The 19,638-nt window shown below is 43.3% G+C and overlaps 2 protein-coding genes across 4 annotated transcripts in view; one reads left to right on the top strand and one right to left on the bottom strand.

The window, feature by feature from the left end:
- RIMBP2 (RIMS binding protein 2) overlaps nt 1-19,638 on the top strand; it is a 352,529-nt gene that overhangs the window by 329,216 nt on the left and 3,675 nt on the right. The gene's annotated exons all lie outside the window — the stretch shown is intronic.
- The window catches only part of PIWIL1 (piwi like RNA-mediated gene silencing 1), a 38,099-nt gene continuing 24,437 nt past the window's right edge, over nt 5,977-19,638 (bottom strand). For 2 of the 3 annotated variants that reach the window (XM_073021234.1, XM_008005222.3), the window contains exons 17-21: nt 18,850-18,920; nt 18,542-18,695; nt 14,032-14,157; nt 10,009-10,156; nt 5,977-6,820 (exon numbers count right to left, since the gene is read on the bottom strand). In XM_073021234.1, coding sequence (XP_072877335.1) covers nt 6,443-6,820; nt 10,009-10,156; nt 14,032-14,157; nt 18,542-18,695; nt 18,850-18,920 — 877 coding nt within the window. In that variant the 3' untranslated portion in view covers nt 5,977-6,442. Of the gene's footprint in view, nt 6,821-8,734; nt 9,851-10,008; nt 10,157-14,031; nt 14,158-18,541; nt 18,696-18,849; nt 18,921-19,638 lie in introns of those variants that run through there. The other variant, XM_073021235.1, reaches the window with a different exon arrangement.

Here is a 19,638-nt window from a genome sequence, read left to right as displayed (position 1 = left end):
GAAAGGACAAGATGGAGGAAGGTGAACAAGAAGGCATAATCCATGTTGCTTCCGGGTTCTTCCTCACCAACTTTCCCGCACGCCGGAAAATGCCGCCCGCCCAGGGAAGATGCAGATCAACCGAGCATGCGCCAGGTGATGTCAATCCGAAGAGATCGAAACTTACCCGGCCACACCTACGGAGACGCCCCTATCACGCCCTTATCCCGCCCACTGCCCTCCCCCTTCCAGTACCAATGCACAAACGTCTGCCACTGGCAGGAGCCAGCGTGACTTCTTCGGCCCCCCACATTCGTGGACCAGAGAACATCACCCGAGAGCGCCGGCGCGACTTCCCTGGCCCCCTACACCTGAGGACCAGAGAACCTCGTCGGAGAGTGTATGCATATTTGCAAATAAAAGACTGCCACTTTCTTACGTACTTTGGCCTCATGTTTAATTACTTAGCTCTCCTAAATTAAGTTACATTAAATTAAATGAAACAAAACAGTTATTACTCAAAAAGTTAGTTTGCTTTTCGATGTGGCAGTTTGGAAATGGAGAGAATGGGGTTATTGTGGTGACAAATCCATGGGGCCAGCACGTGGCTCTGGAGCACTCACACCGGGAACTGCTGTGGGCACAGGCTCAGACCACGGTGGCCCAGGCTCCTAAGCAGCGTGGTGGTCAGCAAGCGGGTCAGGGAATGTTTGTTGAAGTATTTGGCCTGCAGAGCCAGCAACGAGGAAAACTCAGCGGTTCACAGCTCCAGGCCTACCAGACCCGGGAGGCAGCTAGAAGACTCGGGGGCACAATACACGCCTTAGGAGCTGCAAGTGGATTCATAGGGTTGGGACCCCAGGTCCACATGGGAAGTGACCACTGAAGATATAGGTTGATCCAGATCAGGGAGGGTCTGGTGGGCCCTGCTAACACATTTTAATTCTCCAAAGGCAGTAACTTTACCCAAACATCAAACACCTCCATTCTACCCTCAACTGCTCACATAACCAAGTGCCACCTAACCTGTTTTTTAAAAAGAGGATTCAATATATTTGCAAGAGACCTATCTGATAAAGGACTGTTATCTAACATATGCAAAGAACTCTTACAACTCAACAATGAGACAACAGCCTGATTAAAAAAGGGGCCGAAAACCTTAACAGGTACCTTAGCACAGAAGACACACAGATGGCAAGTGTGCATAGGAAAAGATGCTCCACACCACATGTCCTCAGGGCATTGCAAAGTAAAATGACAATGTGACACCATTACACACCTATCAGAATGCCAAAACCCAGAACAATGACAACAGCAAACACTGGGGAAGATGTGAATTAACAGGAATTCTCATTTGTTACTGATGGGAATGCAAAATGGTACAGTCATTCTGAAAGACGGGCAGTTTCTTATAAAACTAAGCATACTCTTACCTTACAAAGCACACTGCTTGGCATTTACCCAAAGCAGTTGAAAAGGTGTGTCCACACAAGAACCCACACAGAGGTGTTTACAGCAGTTTTATTCATATTTGCCAAAACAATCAAGATGACTCCTTCAAACGGGTGAATGGATACATGAACTGGTACATTCAAATAATGGAATATTAGTCACTGCTAAAAAGAAATGAGCCACCAAGCCAAAAAGACACGGAGGAATCTTAAATACATATTACTGAGAGAGAGGAGCCAATCTGAGAAAGTTACATACCATATGACTCTGAATATATGACATCTGGAAAAGGCAAAACTACTTCTAGGCAGGATGAAACCAGGGTCATGATGCTGGTCATTTTTTTTTTTCCAGTTTGAAATTAATAGTAAAAATACAAAAGTAAAAAAAAGTTGGGGGGCGGGGTGCGGAGAGGTTGCTAGAATATATCCTAACCAAACAATGGTTACTGCTTGGATGGGAATTGGGATTAGGGAGTTGAAGGAACTGTCAAGGAAGCACTTTGGTTTATTCAATGTTGTTTGAATTTCAATAAGAAAAAAATTTGTACAATTCCTTTATTTGACAAATGTGTGAGTGCCTGCTATGTGCCAATAAATTTTAAAAGAATGAAGAGAAAAGGCAGTGTTTATAGATACCAGTACCAGGTACAAATGAAGTCAAATGCCAAACTTACATTAAAATAAGTCTATCTCACTCTATAGCAAATTAAACAGCTAAGGAAGATACTTTTTTCTAAACACCATTCCAAACGTTGTTCGGCAAACACTGCAAGTCAGAACACAAATCAAGAACTTTGGCAGCCTTTTTTGACAATTACATTTTCAACCATGCGTGAAGCACATCCAAGAGCAGGAAGTGTTAAGTCCTCACCAGATGGTTCTCCCCCATCACTGGACTTGCAAATTCAGTTGTACAGACATCTTCTCTTTGAACGATACTTAAGAAAGCAAAACAGCAAGCCAGAAACTGGAAGCAATATTCACAGTGTATATCTACAACAAAAGATTCGTATCCAGAAGACATAAACAACGTTTACAACTCAATAAAATACCTCTAAAATGTGCAAGAGATCTGAACAGACATTTCATAAAAGACGTAAGAATGGCCAACATGTAAACAAAAAGATACTCAGTATCATTACTCACCAGGGAAATGCAAATAACAACCAAAATAAGGTAAGATTACATACCCACGAGATGACTAAAATTAAAAAGACATACATCAAATACTAGTGAATACTGGTGGATCAATGAAATCTCATGCATTGTAAAGAAAAAGGGAAAAGGGCATAAATACTTAGAAAACAGCTTGTTAGCTTTTCATGAAGTTGCAGACACGCTTCCCATATAAATCCAGCAATTCCACATCTATGTATCAGCCAGAGAAATGAAAACATACATCCCCACACAATATCTTCAACATAATTTTTCATGGTAGTCTACTATACTAGCCAAAGAGTGGAAACATCCAAAATACCCACTGACTGATGATGAATAAACAAATGGTAAACTAATCACACAGTCGAATACCACCCAGCAAACAAACCACTTACACAGACACACACACTCTGCTTTAAAACACCAGTCAGACCACAAGAAGCCAGACACAAGAGTGCACGCTACATGGTTCTCCAGGTGAGAGTCCAGAGCTGGCAGAGGCAGGTCACTGCTGCATCTGGTCCAGGTGGGAAGGGCTGCTTGCCAAGGGGCAAGAAGGAACCTTTGTGGGAGGAAGGGCAGAGGCATTCTCTAAAGCTTGATGGTGGTAGTAGATCCAGGGGTATAGACATTTGTCCATACTCATTACACTGGATTCATTTACTTCTTGTAAATAAACTATACCTCACTACAATTGATTTAAATCAAAAGCAATGGCATGTAAGTTAGGTCACAGAGAATGGCATTGAAGTGTACATTCTTGCACTGTCCAGAAAGAAGGTACATAACTACTCCTGCTCTCCACTTCACAGGGCCTGGGACCAAACGGGAAGGATTGGCCTCTGATGGAAGGTGAAAGCGAGCAAATCACTAGGCCACATGCAGCCCCCAGGCCCCAGACCAAGGGCAAAGTACCTGCTTGTGCTAAGGCAGCTCAGGTCCTGCCAGAGCTGAGGCTGCAGGGCCCCACCAAAGGCCTCCTTTCCTGCCTCCAAATCACACCCTAGCATTGCACTTATGCCACATGGGCATGGACACGGCCAGGACGGATTAGACCTACTCCTCCAGGCACCCATGAAGAAAACCACCCAATGCCAGCAGAGCATCTGGTGATCAGATGCAGCCGGAAGTTGAGATTTAGAGTCCAGGTTTCTAGAAAGCCGGGTTGCTTTTTTCTCTGTCTGGATGGTCCCACCTCTCTGCCTGGTGTAACTTACATCCCAGGGGAGATTTCTAAACATATCCATGCCCAGGTCTCCACCTGAGATTCCTCTGTGAACGCGTGTGCACTGACATTAGGGGTTGCTAAAGCTAAAGCTCTCTGGTGACTGTCATGTGTACCCAAGGAGTGAGGATCACTGTTGGGGCAGAGTCCTTCAACTTTAATACGCCCAGGAAATACTAGGGGCTGTTTTTCTGAATTGTGGGCATTAGTTATTCATCTATCCATTCAATACATATTTGAGAACCTGCCATATACTGGGGATCATCTAAACTGGGAAGACAAAAGTGAACAAAACACTCGCGAATCCTGGCCCTCATGGGCTCAGCATCTAGCGGGACATGGGTAAGAGAAAAGGCAAGCGAGGCACTCTGCTAATGATACCAGTGAAGCTGGGGAGGAGAGGGGAAGGGTAGGTCTCTAGGCTGCACGCTTACGGAGCGTGGTCACAGAAGGCTTCCTAGTGCTGGTGCCATTTCAGCCCAGACCCGAAGGAACACATGGGAACTGGGGCTCCGAGCACGGCAGGCAGAGGAAACCAGGCAGAGGCCCTAAGGCAGGAGGAGAACGGAGTCTCCTGTGAGCCGCTGGGATGATACAACATGGGAACCTGGCAACGACTCTGTGTTCCTCAGATGGGGATCCACAGTGGGACTGTAAGCAGATGTGTGACTGCATCGCTGTGACTACTTTGCTGAAAATGGACCGAAGTCAGGGCAAAGGCAAGAGCAGAGACGTGGGTTTGGAAGGCGAGGCTGACAGGATTAGTGGACAGGTGCTCATACTGTGGAAGTGAAGCTGACAAACCTTACTGAGAACCTGAGGTGTGCTATCAGAGATGACTCCAGGATGGCTCCCAGGTTTCTGGCCTGAATGAACATTTGGAAGGATGAAGTTCTGATCCATGGAGCTGGAACACGGCTGCAGGAAATCACAGGTTAATTTTGAGCATAATGAGACACCAATGCAACCAGAGGTTGTCGAATGTGGTCTGGAGACCCCTGGAAATCTCAGACTCTTTTGGAGTTCTGCGAAATCAAAATGATTTTTATGATACTGAGAGGTCACTTTTCGATGGCACTCTCACCCTCCTAAGCATACACGATGTTTTCCAGAGGCCACACGACATGTGCTGACAGTATCATTCTGACAATGGAATAGGGGCCTGCATGTTTTTAGATGTTTTAATTTTTAATCTGGTAATTATCAACAGATACAAATCACATAAAATCTCTGTGTCCTCAGTAATTGAAGAGTGTCAGGCAGTTCTGCGACCAAGAAGTCTGAGCAGCCCGTGTTGGACACCCAGAGGAAGATGTCTAGGAGACAGCTGATGATATGAGTGTGGAGTTCAGGGAAGAAGCTGGACCTGGAGATGTGGTCTGGAAAGCATCTTTACAGAAATGAGTCATGAGTGAAATCACCAACAGAGGAAGAGCAGGAAGAGATGGGACGCTGGCAGAGTCTGACGGCACATTTAGGCCTTAGGGAGACCAGGAAGAACCAGCAAGAGACTGAGAAGGAGCAGTCAGGTGTGGGGAGCCAAGAGAGCATGGTGTCCCGGAAGCCGGGCAGAGGACGTTTCCAGGAGAGAGGGCATACCATGCCAGGCATGCAACAGGTCTGACTGGAGGATGGCCAGGAATTGAGCAGCTGGCACTGGATTCAAGAGCAGATGAGGAGGAAAGAAGTCCAGACAACATAGGAGTTTTAAGGGAAAGAAATGCAACAGTATTTAAGGGGCAGTGGGGCCCAAATGGCTTTTAGTTTCTAACATAAAAAAATGACACCAGTTTTGCAGGCTGTTGGGAATGAATAGGAAAAGAAAAATACTAAAGAGGGAAACAAGGAGAGATGAGATTCCAAAACAACGTCCTCCAAAAATGAATGTCTTCTGCCCAAGCAGGTGGGGTCTGCTCTGGCCAAGAACAGACAGTGCCGCCACAACACCAGGCTGCAGGGCGAACGCGGTTCCCGCCTGGATTTGTAGTGAAACAGACAGCAGTTGAGAACGAGGATGGAGGTGGTGGTGGTGGTGTAAGCAGACGAGGTATGAAGAACATCGGAGAGCTGTGGAGCCAATGGCTAGACATACACGTATTCACAGCATCAAATGCCTGATTGTGATCATGAATTGAAATACAACAGGTACACGGGGTTGCGTGCTTTTCTCCAGCCATGTTTATTTGCATAGGAACAGGCAAGTAGGCAAAAAGTTGGACTTCACTGGTGTGTTTTAGCCAAGAATTAGAACAAAAGCACCACAGGACAGTATGAGCAAGCCAGGAGCTTCAATCTGCGAGGAGGAATGTGAGCTCGGGGAGCATACAGTGACAAAGGGAGGGGCAGCGGCTGACGTGATCCGGTCAGAGTAGATTCAAAGCCGAGTGGTTTCTTTTTGCGGGGGTCGCGGTGTCTGGAAGTATCAATGAGGTGCAAGAAGGACACCTACCTCACCCTCCAGGCCTCGCCGAGAGGACGAGAAGTGTAGGAGAGACAACGGCAGCACTGTGCAAGTCCTGGGAGAAAGCCACGTTTGTTAAAGGGAGATGGAAAGACACTGCCGCCAAGAGGCTGTTGAGAATGAACTCCAGAGGACACAGGAAAAGCTGAGGAGCAGGGGATGGTGTCAAAAAAGAGACTGCAAGGAGCTCCTCAGAGATGAGTCTGAAATATGAGGGATCACCTGGAGCTTTGGCCTTGTGGGAAGAGCCCAGGGGTGGGGTATGCCATTGGTCGTGGGGTTCCCCGGCGTGGGAGTGGGAGGCCGTGACGGACGAGGGCGGAGCGTGGGGTTCCCAGGCGTGGGAGTGGGAGGCCGTGACGGGCGAGGGCGGAGTGTGGGGTTCCCCGGCGTGGGAGTGGGAGGCCGTGACGGACGAGGGCGGAGCGTGGGCTCAGCAGCGCGGAGTTCTAGGTGCCCACTTGACTTCTGGCAGCACAGGGTGCTTGAAGGGGCAGCTGAACTCAGAGCGTAGAGGCCATGGAACCTCCTTTGAACGGCGGCCTAGAGAGAAGAGTCATCTTACTCCAAGTGCAGGGACTCCCTCCTGGCTACTTTTGAAAATTTTACAGTTTCTCTATTGTACACAATGGATTTTTAAAATCACTGGGTAGTAGTAACGAAGGTAAAGAAAACTAAACCTAGCTTTTGAAATCCTGTATCCGAATGACAATACCAATTACACAAACTTTAATTAAGCTTTTACTTAAAAATGTACAAAATATCTGAAGACTCATATCGTAGTATCAGAATGAAACTGCTGTTGAAAACACTTTCTACTGGACTCTGAGGAGGGAGCCAGAGCTTTCACTGTGTGTAAGCAACAGGTTAAGGAGATGACTGTGAACCTCCTGCAGGACTTAGGGAATGCATGTAAAATTGCTAAATAGAAAGCTTCAGTGAGTGTCACATTTTTGAGTTTTGAGGGAAAAATCCTGTATATCCAGAAAAGAGTGGACAGATTTCCTACAGGCATGCACTTTTGGGGAACCACCCACTAAATCCCTGGGGTTCCTTCAGGAACTGCCAGGTAGACTGGTCAGACGAAGCTTGGGGAAGGGAGAGCCTGAGGTCAGCGTGTTTAACACTACAGCTTTTAGACGTCCCACTCAGATACGCACATCCCATTTGAAAGAAGAAATCGGGATTTCATGGAGTCTCTGCTTTCTTCTTTGTGAGTGCGGCAACAAATTCCGACAGTGCTCCGTGTCCTCGCTGTGGCTCAGACATCAACCTAGACTCTGTCACCTCATGCAAGAGGTCTATCTGATGAAAACCACAGCAGAGGCATAACCAAGACAGATGGTGAGGAGACCCCTTTCAACCAGCATTTGCCAAGAGTCCCTGGCAAATCACCTGGGACTCATTTAATAGACTGTGCACGTGGCCTCTCCCCTGAGGGTTCTGATTCCTAGGTATGGTTTGGAACCCAGTCTGTGTTATTACAAAGCAAACCAGGTGATGTCTAACAGATGATCAAATTGGGGAAGCGTTACCTAGGATGATGAGAAAGTCAAGCAATACCCCTTTTTTGGCTTAAAATAACTTCATCCAGTTTTCTGTCCCTTTCAACTAAGTCTTCCTTGACATAATGGGGGTCTTTGGACAACTGTAACTTTTCCAGAATTATCACATTTACCAATTTTTTCATGGTTCTCAAGAAATTAAATTCTTTTAAGGCAGAGCTTAAGACCTGCTAAGAATGAGCTTTTAAGACTTAAGTAACTGACTAGCCACAAAAATCCATAAATAAAAATTAACACCTCAAATTAATATTTTCCAGTCGTATAATTAGACTTCCTTATGTTCCTTAATGCTAGGACAACCTTAAGCAACTTCTATCATTGAAATGTTTGTCTTTGGCATTCTGTTGAAAGGTCATACTCTCCCGTGTTTCTTTTCTTCTCATGCTTAGAAATCGAACAGGTTAAGGAACCTGGGCTACTTGCCCAGAACAATGTTAACAACAGTTAAGAGCGCTAAGAACTAAAAGGAAAATAAAATGGTTTTCATTCATAATATGTTAATGAGGCTAAATCCAGCATGAGACTGTGTGCCACAAAGGTAAGACAACTTGAGTGATCTGCATTCGTTGAAATTACAGTTCCAGGGACTCGCGTATCGTCAGTAAAGCTTACGCGCACCACATCTGTAAGCAATGTTTAGAGCGTTCCCAGTTACAATAATTCATTCATTTTAAGCCTCTTTGCAAAAGTTCCTGAGAATTCCTATAAATATGTAGACATAAAAAACTACAATTACCAACTTCACAACACCACAGACGTCTGAGTCTGTACTTCCTTGTAAGGTGTGGATACCCATTCTTACTCTACAAATATTGGAGGCGGCAGCATTTCCTTAAAGAATTTTACTCTGACATTAAAGTTCCTAAGATACACTAATTGAGCTTTTTTTTTCAGACGGAGTCTCACTCTGTTGCCCAGGCTGGAGTGCGGTGGAGTGATCTCGGCTCACTGCAACCTCCACCTCTCAGGTTCAAGTGATTCTCCTGCCTCAGCCTCCTGGCACCACACCCAGCTAATTTTGTATTTTTAGTAGAGATGGGGCTTCACCATGCTGGTCAGGTTAACTGAGCTTTTATGAATGGAACTGTATGCACTTTTAAAAATAAATGAAAAGAAAATGCACATACTTTCAGTAAAACAAGAATTACAGTTATTCAAATAAGGTGACAATCACATCAATTTTATTTTATAACAAATAGAATCATGTCCCACTTCCAAAACAAAATAAATAGTAATGTTAATATAGAGATTTACTACTGGCCTTTTTTGTTAAAGAGTCTTAAAATGTTTCTTTGGACAATTTAAAAATTCTCAATCTTTTTTTTTACTCCCATACAACCTAGCCCCCTGCCAAATAAAAATTAAGCATATTTTCTCCTATATCTTGTGTATAGGTTATGTAATAGTACCTTTTATCTTTTAAGATACGAGATGAAACCCTACCTATGACTGTAGTGAACATCCTACTTTATGCCTCTTATCTCCTTTAAATTCAAAATAGGTATTTCAAAAATAAAGTTAATACAGGTTTACAAGTAGGACTAGCTCACTCCTGAAAGTACTTTTAAGTAAATCTCCAAACACATTTCAAATACTCTCAGAGAGTCTGTTTATATTACAAAGTATCTTATCCACATTTCTTCAAAATAAACAAAAAAACCTCACAAAACATGAGAAACAAACAAGAAGATAAAATATAAAATCTTAATTTTTACCTATAAAATAAGGAAGCCAGTGAATAGCAATGCTAGAAATAAAATGCGAGATCTCCTAATTCCCTTCCCAAGTTTCATCCAGAAAGACAACAGTTAAAAAAAAGTAAATAAAAGCTTAAAAGAATCCCAAAGTTATCATTTCGAAAAGAAAAAGCAGCTGCATCTTCTTCTGCAGGTTAGAGGTAGTAAAGGCGGTTTGACAGTGACAGATTTGGCTCTCTGTGAATACTCTGGCCAACAAGAAAAGCCAGCTTGTGGGCGTACTGGCAAGGAGCAGGAACACGAATGACACCCTTTAGTGGAAGGAAAAAAAGGTTCTATTACTCTAGATTTCGCCTCTTTCAATTGCAAATTTCAGTATTAACCCTAAAAGTCTTTTAAACCACAGCTATTTCATTTTGAAAAGTGAATCTCCTTTATTCACTAAACATCAACAAGTAGAAACACTTACTGGCCAGTTATAATAGATGTGACACAGCTTGTAAGTCAACCGCTGTATGTGGTCCGGCTTCAGGCCGCTGCTGTCATAGATGACGTTGTAATGTGTGGGAGAAACACTGCCACTTCTCACAGCCTGGCTCACGATAAAAAAATCATACCTGGAATTACAGAAAACACATGGATGTATTGAAAACTGAAACTAGGATGATTCCAGTTTCTGACAGTGAAAAGCTCTGTACTACTCTTCAGTGTAAGTTACCACAGTAACCTCATCTCTTCTCACGCTGTAATGTGTTTCCTTGAAGTCCAGGCGCGTGTTATTCATGAACCATTTGGGACTGTTTATATGTGAATGATGTTTATCATAAAGATTATGATTTTGATTTTAAATATCTGTCATGATGCCTCCCAGCAGAACCAAGCTTTTCATATGGGTGGTAATAACTATGGCATACTTGGCTAGTTCCTGTTTTCCACCCCCACCCCCAAACCATGTGACTGAGCCTTCAGACTCTGGAAGCACAACCTGTGGGGCAGTGAGTCAGTCGAGCTTCAGGGACTGTTACTCCCCAAACATGCTTTTACCACGGAACCTTGTCCCCTCTTGCTGTTCCCATTGTTACTGAACAAAAACATAATTCATTTTAATCCCCAGGAATTTAATGCAAATCTTTAAGAGGAAGGGAACATAAAAGAATATTATAAACTAGTATAGGACCAAATGGAAGAACAAAAACCAAGCATAGTCATCCTTTGGGAATTGGTTCCAGGACCTCCTGAGGATACCCAAATCCACGGATGCCCAGGTCCCTAACATAAAATGATGTTGTCTTTCTATAACCTCCCATATACTTGAAAGTATCATCTTTAGATTATAATTTCTAATACAATGCAAATGATATGTAAATAGTTGTTTTACCATATTGTTTAAGGAATAACAACAAGAAAAAGTCTGTACGTGCTCAGTACAGACTTTTTTCCAAATAATTTTGAATCCATGGTTGCAGGACCTACAGATATAGAGAGCCGCCTGTAGTACAAAGATGAAGGAATACACATTAGATTTTTTTTTCATTTTCTTGGTACCAATAAAATATTAATCCAGAGATATTATAATTTGACCCAACAAAGATGTAAGGAAATTAACCCTGCAATTTATTCTGCCCATCAAAACTAGTAAAATTAGGAAAGCAGAACTGATCTACAACGGACTGCACAGCTACTTTTTCAAAGAATGAGGAGTTAAGAAACGTTAAACGACTTGTTCGGAAAGAACAGAGAAATCACGCCAGGGCTGGACTCCAAGCCTGGCTTCCCGGCTTAGGCACAAACCATTTGCAGTGCTGGCGATTAGAGATGACTTTGGTGCTCATTAAGAGAGGGCTTCTCAGTGGCAACAAAAGCAAAAATTGACAAATGGGATCTAATTAAAGAGTGTCTGCACAGCAAAAGAAACTATCATCAGAGTGAACAGACAACCGACAGAATGAGAGACAATTTTCACAATCTACCCATCTGACGAAAGTCTAATATCTAGAATCTACAAGGAACTTAAGCAAATTTACAAGAAAAAAAAAAGAAACATTACAAAGTGGGCAAAGGGCAAGAACAGACACTTCTCAAAAGAAGAAATTTATGTGTCCAAGAAACATACACAAAAAAGCTCAACATCACTGATTATTAGAGAAATGCAAATCAAAACCACAATGAGATATCATCTCACACCAGTCAGAATGATGATTATTAAAAAGTCAAGAAACAACAGATGGCAAGGCAGAGGAGAAATAGGAATGCTTTTACACTGTTGGTGGGAATGTAAATTAGTTCAACCATTGTGGAAGACAGTGTGGCAATTCCTCAAAGATCTAGAACCAGAAATACCATTTGACCCAGCAATTCCATCGCTGGGTATATACCCAAAGAAATATAAATAATTCTATTATAAAGATACATGCACATATATGTTCATACAGCACTGTTCACAATAGCAAAGACATGGAATCAACTCAAATGCCCATTAATGAGAGACCGGATGAAGAAAATGTGGTATATATACACCATGGAATACTATGTAGCCATACAAAGGAACAGATCATACTCTTTGCAGGGACATAGATGATGCTGGAAGCTGTTATCCTCAGCAAACTGACGCGGGAACAGAAAACCTAACACTGCATGTTCTCACTTATAAGTGGAAGTTGAACAATGAGAACACATGAGCATGGACGGGAATGACACACACTGGGGCCTGCTGGGGGACAAGGGGGAGGAAGAGCATCAGGATAAATAGCTAATGCATGTGGGGCTTAACACCCAGGTGATGGGTTGATAAGTGCAGTAAACCACCATGACGCACGTTTACGTAACTATGTAACAAACCTGCACGTCCTGCACGTGTGTCTCGGAACTTACAATAAAACTAAAAACAAAACAAAGAGTGGCCTTCTCCAGGTGTCCGAATTGCATCAGTAGTTACTACATTTTAATAATATCTAGTGAAAACTCATGACTTTTTTTATACTTCATTATTCAACTGGGATTTTGCCCAATTTGTTTAAGGTAGTTACTATCTTCAGGCCAATGTCACATCTGGGCTTTGGTATACAGAGTAGCAGTAATGTTGGAAAGCATCGGGGGTCGTTTTGAATGGTGAAAGAGAATCCTGCACAAATGAATTTGCTATGTTAATATCTTAGCCTTGTTTTGTCTTTCTAGCCAATTTTTTTCCAATAGGTTAGAATCCTTCTGAGCCAATGCCATAACATCTGTCTGAGAAAAAGACAGAAATCCAAGATAATGTATTTCACAATAAAAATTTCTCTCCACTGTCAGATAACACAGCAGACTAGATAAGACTAAACTCTGTATGCTATTATCCTTTTCCACCTAAAGTCACTATAGTTTTGCCTCATTCACCCGAGGTTCACACAGGAAAAGTGTTCCCCATGTCAACTTTGCATACAGGCCGAGACTCTATTCTGTTAAAGTCGCCTTCCTCACAAAGGTTCCAAAGCACCTACGTGTAAAAACAGAAGCCCTCCCAACGGTTCGCTCTCCTGAGGAGAGAGTTAACTTAGAGACTGATGGGTTGCCATCACGAACGTGCTCACCGCATTAACACCACCTCCCACAAAAGGGTTTTTGAGGAACTCACTAAAAATGGAACAAGTTTTGGCTGGGCACGGTGGCTCATGCCTGTAATCCCAGCACTAAAGGAGGCTGAGGCCAGTGGATCACTTGAGGCCAGGAGTTTGAGACCAGCCTAGCCATCATGGTGAAACCTCGTCTCTACTAAAAATACAAAAATTAGTTTGGCATGGTGGTGCATGCCTGTAATCCCGGCTATTCAGGAGACTAAGGCACGAGAATTCCTTGAACCCAGCAGGTAGAGGTTGCAGCGAGCTGAGATTGTGCTACTGCACTCCAACGTGGGGAACACAGTGACTCTGTCCCAAAAAAAGAGGGCCAAGTTTCCTGACTTTACCACTGAATCCTCCTCCTGTGCTACTAAGGCCATTTCCTGGTGCCCGTCAGTGCCCGCTGGAAGCTCCGGCTGGCATTCTGCTTTTCTCACGGTCAGAGTGAGTGCGATTCCCGGCTGCACACAGCAGCTCGGCTCAGAAGCCACTTTTCTCATAAGCACTTCTGTCTCAGATAAAACTTCTTGACCTTTAGAAAACTAAGTGTATTACAAATCTAAACATTTTTTACTAGAAAACAGTCTGTGGATATGTATTTAAAAAATACAAAAGCAATCTACAGAAGCAATTCTTAATCTCCATATATGTAGTAAATACCACAGAAAATAATCCTCTTCTCCCAACAAAAAACTGTACTTGGAAACCTCTGATTAGACGCTAGGAAACCATGGGCTTTTTAAATTATGTTTGACCAAATTAGTTGAAAAAATTAATGTTTATAAAAAATATAAGAACAAAAGTAAACTGTATTAAAACTGGTAAAGCGTAGGGGCCATGCTAAAGAAACCACCACCAAGGAGAAAACAACCTTCAGCTCATCACACGGAACTTACCATTCTGGTCTGGTAACCTCTACGTCAATAACTGTTCCAGGCAGTGGATTCTGAAGTCTTCCTCCAGACTGAGCAAAAAATCTGGCGTTCACTCTTTTCTTCACCACAATTACCGTTAGTCTAGGGCTTAAAAATGATGATGAATGTAACTACATTTAGCCAGTCATATTTTCAGGGCACTCATTCATTCAGGTGTTCATATGCTCCATGTAAAAAGGAACACACCCCTCCTGGGGCGTATCACCTGTCCAGGTTGTGGAGAAGGATCAGGATTTTACTCTTGACAGGAGTAAAGACCAGGGATAAACGGTGAGAGGGAAACCAAATGGCACCTGTGTCCGGTGACACGCGGTCATGTAGATGGTTTATCCACAGACCAAACACATTACATACCTATCACACCAAAATGTTAAACCCAGCATGTCTTCAAAATTCACAGTTTATAACAGTCTTCAGTGGGCGTTTTCTACCATGTAGAAAATACAATACTAACTCCAAAATCTTTGCTAGGTAAGTGGATTTAAGCAGTGCTTTTCAAAATTACTGGTTCACAATATATCAGGGGACACACACACACACTCTCACACATACATACTACATATTCATATACCTTTTTCAGGAGTAGCTGCTTCATTTCATATTAGTGTTTCACTGGAGTCTCAAATGACATTTTGTGCAGACCCTAGGACAGCCCCATACTCCTTGGCCTACCCCATGTCAGACGCATCCATACTAGAGGATGCCCTTTTCAGCCATCTGTCCCCACCTGAGTTCTTCAGGCGGCTCTCCTGTGTCACGGTTCATCAGGCTTCTCGGCCTGGACACACCTGTGCACGCTCGGCTGTCCTCGCTGGCAGATCCCTGGCCCTCCTGCCATGCCCTCTGACCCTGCTGAGAGCAGCCCTGCACTGTGTGGTCTGCTCGAGTACCTTTCACATCCTTTTCCACCTGCTCCTCCAGGCTCACTTCAAATCCTTCTGAAGCAGCCACACTCGTACACACATAATCCACACAGTTAATCCACGAATTACAACAGGTAGTAATTAGAACAGCACTGCCAGGTAAGCACTAGATAAATATAATTATTAGCACCTCCATCTCCAATTACCACGTTAGTTCCTTAAGAAGGCAGATACACTTGATTTCCAGCACTGGGAAGCAGACGGTTTCATACAGTATGGACCTAAGTAATGTTTGACTCAGCAATTTTGCTGATGTTTTTCACTGATAATTAAACAGGGCAAGAAACTCAGCGAGTAAGCAGAGGACATCTTCAGAAATGTCCCTCTCTGCCTATGTAGATTACTGCTGCCCAGCGAATGCCCGCTGTAATAGCTCTGAATATAACAAAACCACAAAGAATGTGTTGAAAAATGTACAGCCTTCTGTTTCAAATGCCTCTGCCGCTTACAGAGATTAAGTTCAGTATAGGGCCTTGTTAGAAAGTGATTACTATCTAGGACTTCATGATAGCATCCAAAACAAGTATCAGTCTTGGGAACAGAAGGACATAAGGTGGATACTATTAATCCTGTAACATCACAAGAAACAATTTAGCAAATATAGTAACAGAAAAGCAGGTCACAAATATGCTGACGTGACTTTCTGATTTGTTCTTGTATCAAACATTCTAAATCAGCTACCCTGGGATGCATCTCTATAAAAGCTTAAAAGCAACATTTCAATTTAAAAGCAAACATTGTGGTTCTAATGATAACTTTTTATCTATCTGGCTATCTATCTATCTATCTATCTATCTATCTATCTATCTATCTATCTATTTTGAGACGGAGTCTCACTCTGTCGCCCAGGCTGGAGTGCAGTGGCGCAATCTCGGCTCACTGCAAGCTCCGCCTCCCGGGTTCACGCCATTCTCCTGCCTCAGCCTCCCGAGCAGCTGGGACCACAGGCACCCGCCACCACGCCCAGCTAATTTTTTGCATTTTTAGTGGAGACGGGGTTTCACCGTGTTAGCCAGGATGGTCTCCATCTCCTGACCTTGTGATCCACCCGCCTCGGCCTCCCAAAGTGCTGAGATTACAGGCGTGAGCCACCACAGCCCGGCCAATGATAACTATTATACAAACATTTAAGTCCAAACTTTGCATTTTTTAAAAGTGAAGAATAATTCTCAGATATTCTACCTTTACATACAACTTGAAGGTTTTTCCCAAGAGAACTGTCTGCTATGTATCGAATACTTACTGGATACTGTGTGAAGTGCATTACGTATATTTTCATTTACTCCTTTCAATGCCTCACTTAACTGTTCCCCTCTTCTACAAATGAAGGTAAAGCTGGGATTAACTGAACTCTGATTTTAAGACGTATTGCTCTTTACCACTGATCTCTACTGCCACCAATTACCAGCACAGTTCACAGTGTGCCGTCTACTTCACGCAACAGTGTGCTAAGAGTCAGCCCAGGCAGTCGGCTCAGGTTCTCCTTCCCTGCAACACTGTGTTCCCACCTGCTGACGGAGCTGGGCAGGTGCACCCAGCAGCTGCACCAGGCTCTACTCTGCACACTCGGGACGACTGTTCACAGGTACTCATTCATTAGGATGGCAACCTCCTCCTCAAGAGCCGTTTCTGCCAGTCCTTCTGGGAATCAAACCCAAAGGACCCGAAGAAACAGAGATGACCCAGCAAGGCCAAGAGTATGTACTCCTAGTAGCCCAGCAATTCAGCTCAAGGGAATGTGACGAACTTGCACAATGACCTCTATTCATCATTTCTTGACAATTTTCTTCACTTCAGGTATGAGGAAATGACAATGAAGACTAGAAAACACTGTGTGCTCAAGTAGTAAATCACAGAAAAAAAGAGTAGGAAAGAAGCAGTCCAAGTTAGATCCTTCTTTACTCCCTGCGACACACACCACACCATACCTCCCCACACAGACAGAAAGGTCAAGTCAAAGAACAGTATAAAATAAGGCTTAGAAAGCCTGAAAACAAAAAAGTATCATTATTTGACAAAATATAAGCATAAAGAGTCTTAAGGGAATAGCAAAGAACATTAACTTTCATTTCCAAAATATTTTAAAAATGCGTAGTCTTTTAATATGAAACACAACTATTTCAAAAAAGATAAAAACACTCCTGACTTTCTCTGAGACCTTCACGGCATCACATCTCATTTTAAGAAGCGTCTGGGATAAACACTCATTGTGTGGGGCCTTTTAGCATTGGCCAAAGATGACTCAGAAGGCCCTTAGTAGAAATCAGGAATGAGCTCTTGGTGCTTGTCCTTTTCCTACGTACCAGGTAAAATCAAGCCCCCGATGTGGCCAGTGGCTTTCTGAATCCCTCCATTCTACAATGATACAAAGTGCTGAAATACAAGAATAATGGGTGTGTAATACATATGTGCAAGCACACAAAACAGGATTCAAGATCTTCCAAATATCCTGAAAAGTTCAATCTTTAAATCTGTACTCTACTATGCACTTAGCCCTTAATACAATCGTCCCTGATTTCAAATCACTCACAGATCTGATAAAGAGAAAGAGGACTAGTTAATGTAACTTATTAAAACGGCTATCTTGCGATGGTACACATTTTATTGACTCATAATGGCACTGATGGAAATGGTAGGCGAGCAGAAGAAGACAAAAACCAACATGGGTTTCCCAGGAAAACAAGTGCAGATCTGGTACTATCCTCGGCCATCCACATCGTTTCCAGGGAGAAAGCAGAGGCCGGGAGCTGTGGCTCACGCCTGTCATCCTAACACTTTGGGAGGCCGAGGTGGTGGATAACCTGAGGGTGGGAGTTCGAGACCAGCCTGGCAAACATGGTGAAACCCTGTCTCTATGAAAAATATAAACATTAGCCAGGTGTGGTGGTGCACACCTGTAATCCCAGCTACTCAGGAGGCTGGGGCCGGAGAATCACTTGAACCTGGGAGGCGTAGGTTGCAGTGAGCTGAGATCGCGCCACTTCACTCCAGCCTGGGCCACAGAGTGAGACTCTGTCTCAAAAAAAAAAAAAAAAAAAAAAAAAAAAAGGAGAAAGGAGGAAGGAGGAAGGAGGAAGGAGGAAGGAGGAAGGAGGAAGGAGGAAGGAGGACCACCCCCTGCCCCATGAGACTAGATGCTCACCAATCACTTTACTGATCAAACACTAGTCAAGTCCACAAGGAAATGAAACAAGTATTCAGTAAGTTAAGACTGTCATGAACGCTTATTTCAATAGTGAATCCTGTGGATACCTTTGGATGTACAGAATTATCAGATACCTGCGCTCCAAGGTCTTAGGTAAGAAGGCCGATCGATGATTGGTAATGGTGTCTTACCGTGCTACCCTGTGAAGGAATGACCCTCTATACTAACGCTCAACACAGCCTTCTCGTGAAAAATTTCCAATAGAAACTTCCCTCTGCCCTTCCCATTACCTCAAAGGCCCTACTGTCCCTATCAAGTTAGCTTCTCCCTTACTCTTTCATCTTGTGATGCTAATTTCAAAGATGTGCAGTTTTAGAAAATGCTTTACAATTTGCATGCTTACTTGTAACCTCTACCAATGGATTTTAGACAATCCAAAAACTGCGGCACTTCGTAGTTCACCAGTGTTTTGAGCTGGCCGTCTCCCACGCCATCACGGTACACGATGATCCGGCTGGGCATGTACTCATTGCAGCTATTCCAAGCCCTCAGAGCCGCTGAAACAGGCCAGAGAAGTTTTACATCAATTCACGCCTACAACACAACTAGTCTGTTCTTCCCCAATTCTGGGCACATCAGTAACACAGTTCAGGGTAATTTCTGGAAGACCCCAGTTTAGACAGCAGAAAGGCAACCCCACAGGAGACTAACCTTGCAGGCAGACTTTGAGCCCATCTACCAGCTCCTGTCCTCTATCCTGAAATATGCAGCGTGAGAACCAGCTATTGAGAGAAAAACACAACCAGAATGGGAATGCAATTGTCTATCAATTTTTCCTTTCTGAATTATTCTATATTTATTTCACTCTTAACAATCTGTCATCTTTGTAACTGCCTTAAAGACATCTGCTACCATCTCCAAATACTTTATAAAACCTTACACAGAGGGAGCAGGATACAGGAGATCCCGTACCAGCATCACAAACTGTGTCTGTTTTCATTACAAATCACTACCATGATTCCAGCTGCTGGGGAGAAAATAGGATTTAGTTAAATTTAAATACCCAGAGGTGCTGTCCAGGTTTATTACACCTAAATACACACAGAAGCACACTCATGGCTATGCTCTTGAGAAACCATTCATTGTAAGTTTCACTCTTCTAAAAAATAAAAGACCTTCAGCTCCATCCGTCACCTCTAGCAAACTAATGCAGGAACAGAAAACCAAATACCACAGGTTTTCACGTAAGTGGGGGCTAAATGATGAGAACTCACGGGCACAAAGAGGACAACAGACAACAGGGCCTACTTGAGGGTGGAAGGTGGGAGGAGGGAGAGGAGCAGAAAAAAATAACTACTGGGTACTAGGCTTAGTACCTGAGTGATGAAATAACCTGAACAACAAACCCCATGACATGAGTTTAGCTATGTAACAAACCTGCACATGTACCCCTGAAACTAAAAGTTAAAAATGATAAAAGACCTTGAAACATATCCATTA

The sequence above is a fragment of the Chlorocebus sabaeus genome, chromosome 11, assembly GCF_047675955.1.
Source record: "Chlorocebus sabaeus isolate Y175 chromosome 11, mChlSab1.0.hap1, whole genome shotgun sequence".
Taxonomy (NCBI): Eukaryota; Metazoa; Chordata; class Mammalia; order Primates; family Cercopithecidae; genus Chlorocebus; species Chlorocebus sabaeus.
The sequence above is the reverse complement of the archived record's forward strand: the minus strand, read 5'-3'. Positions and strand labels throughout refer to the sequence as shown.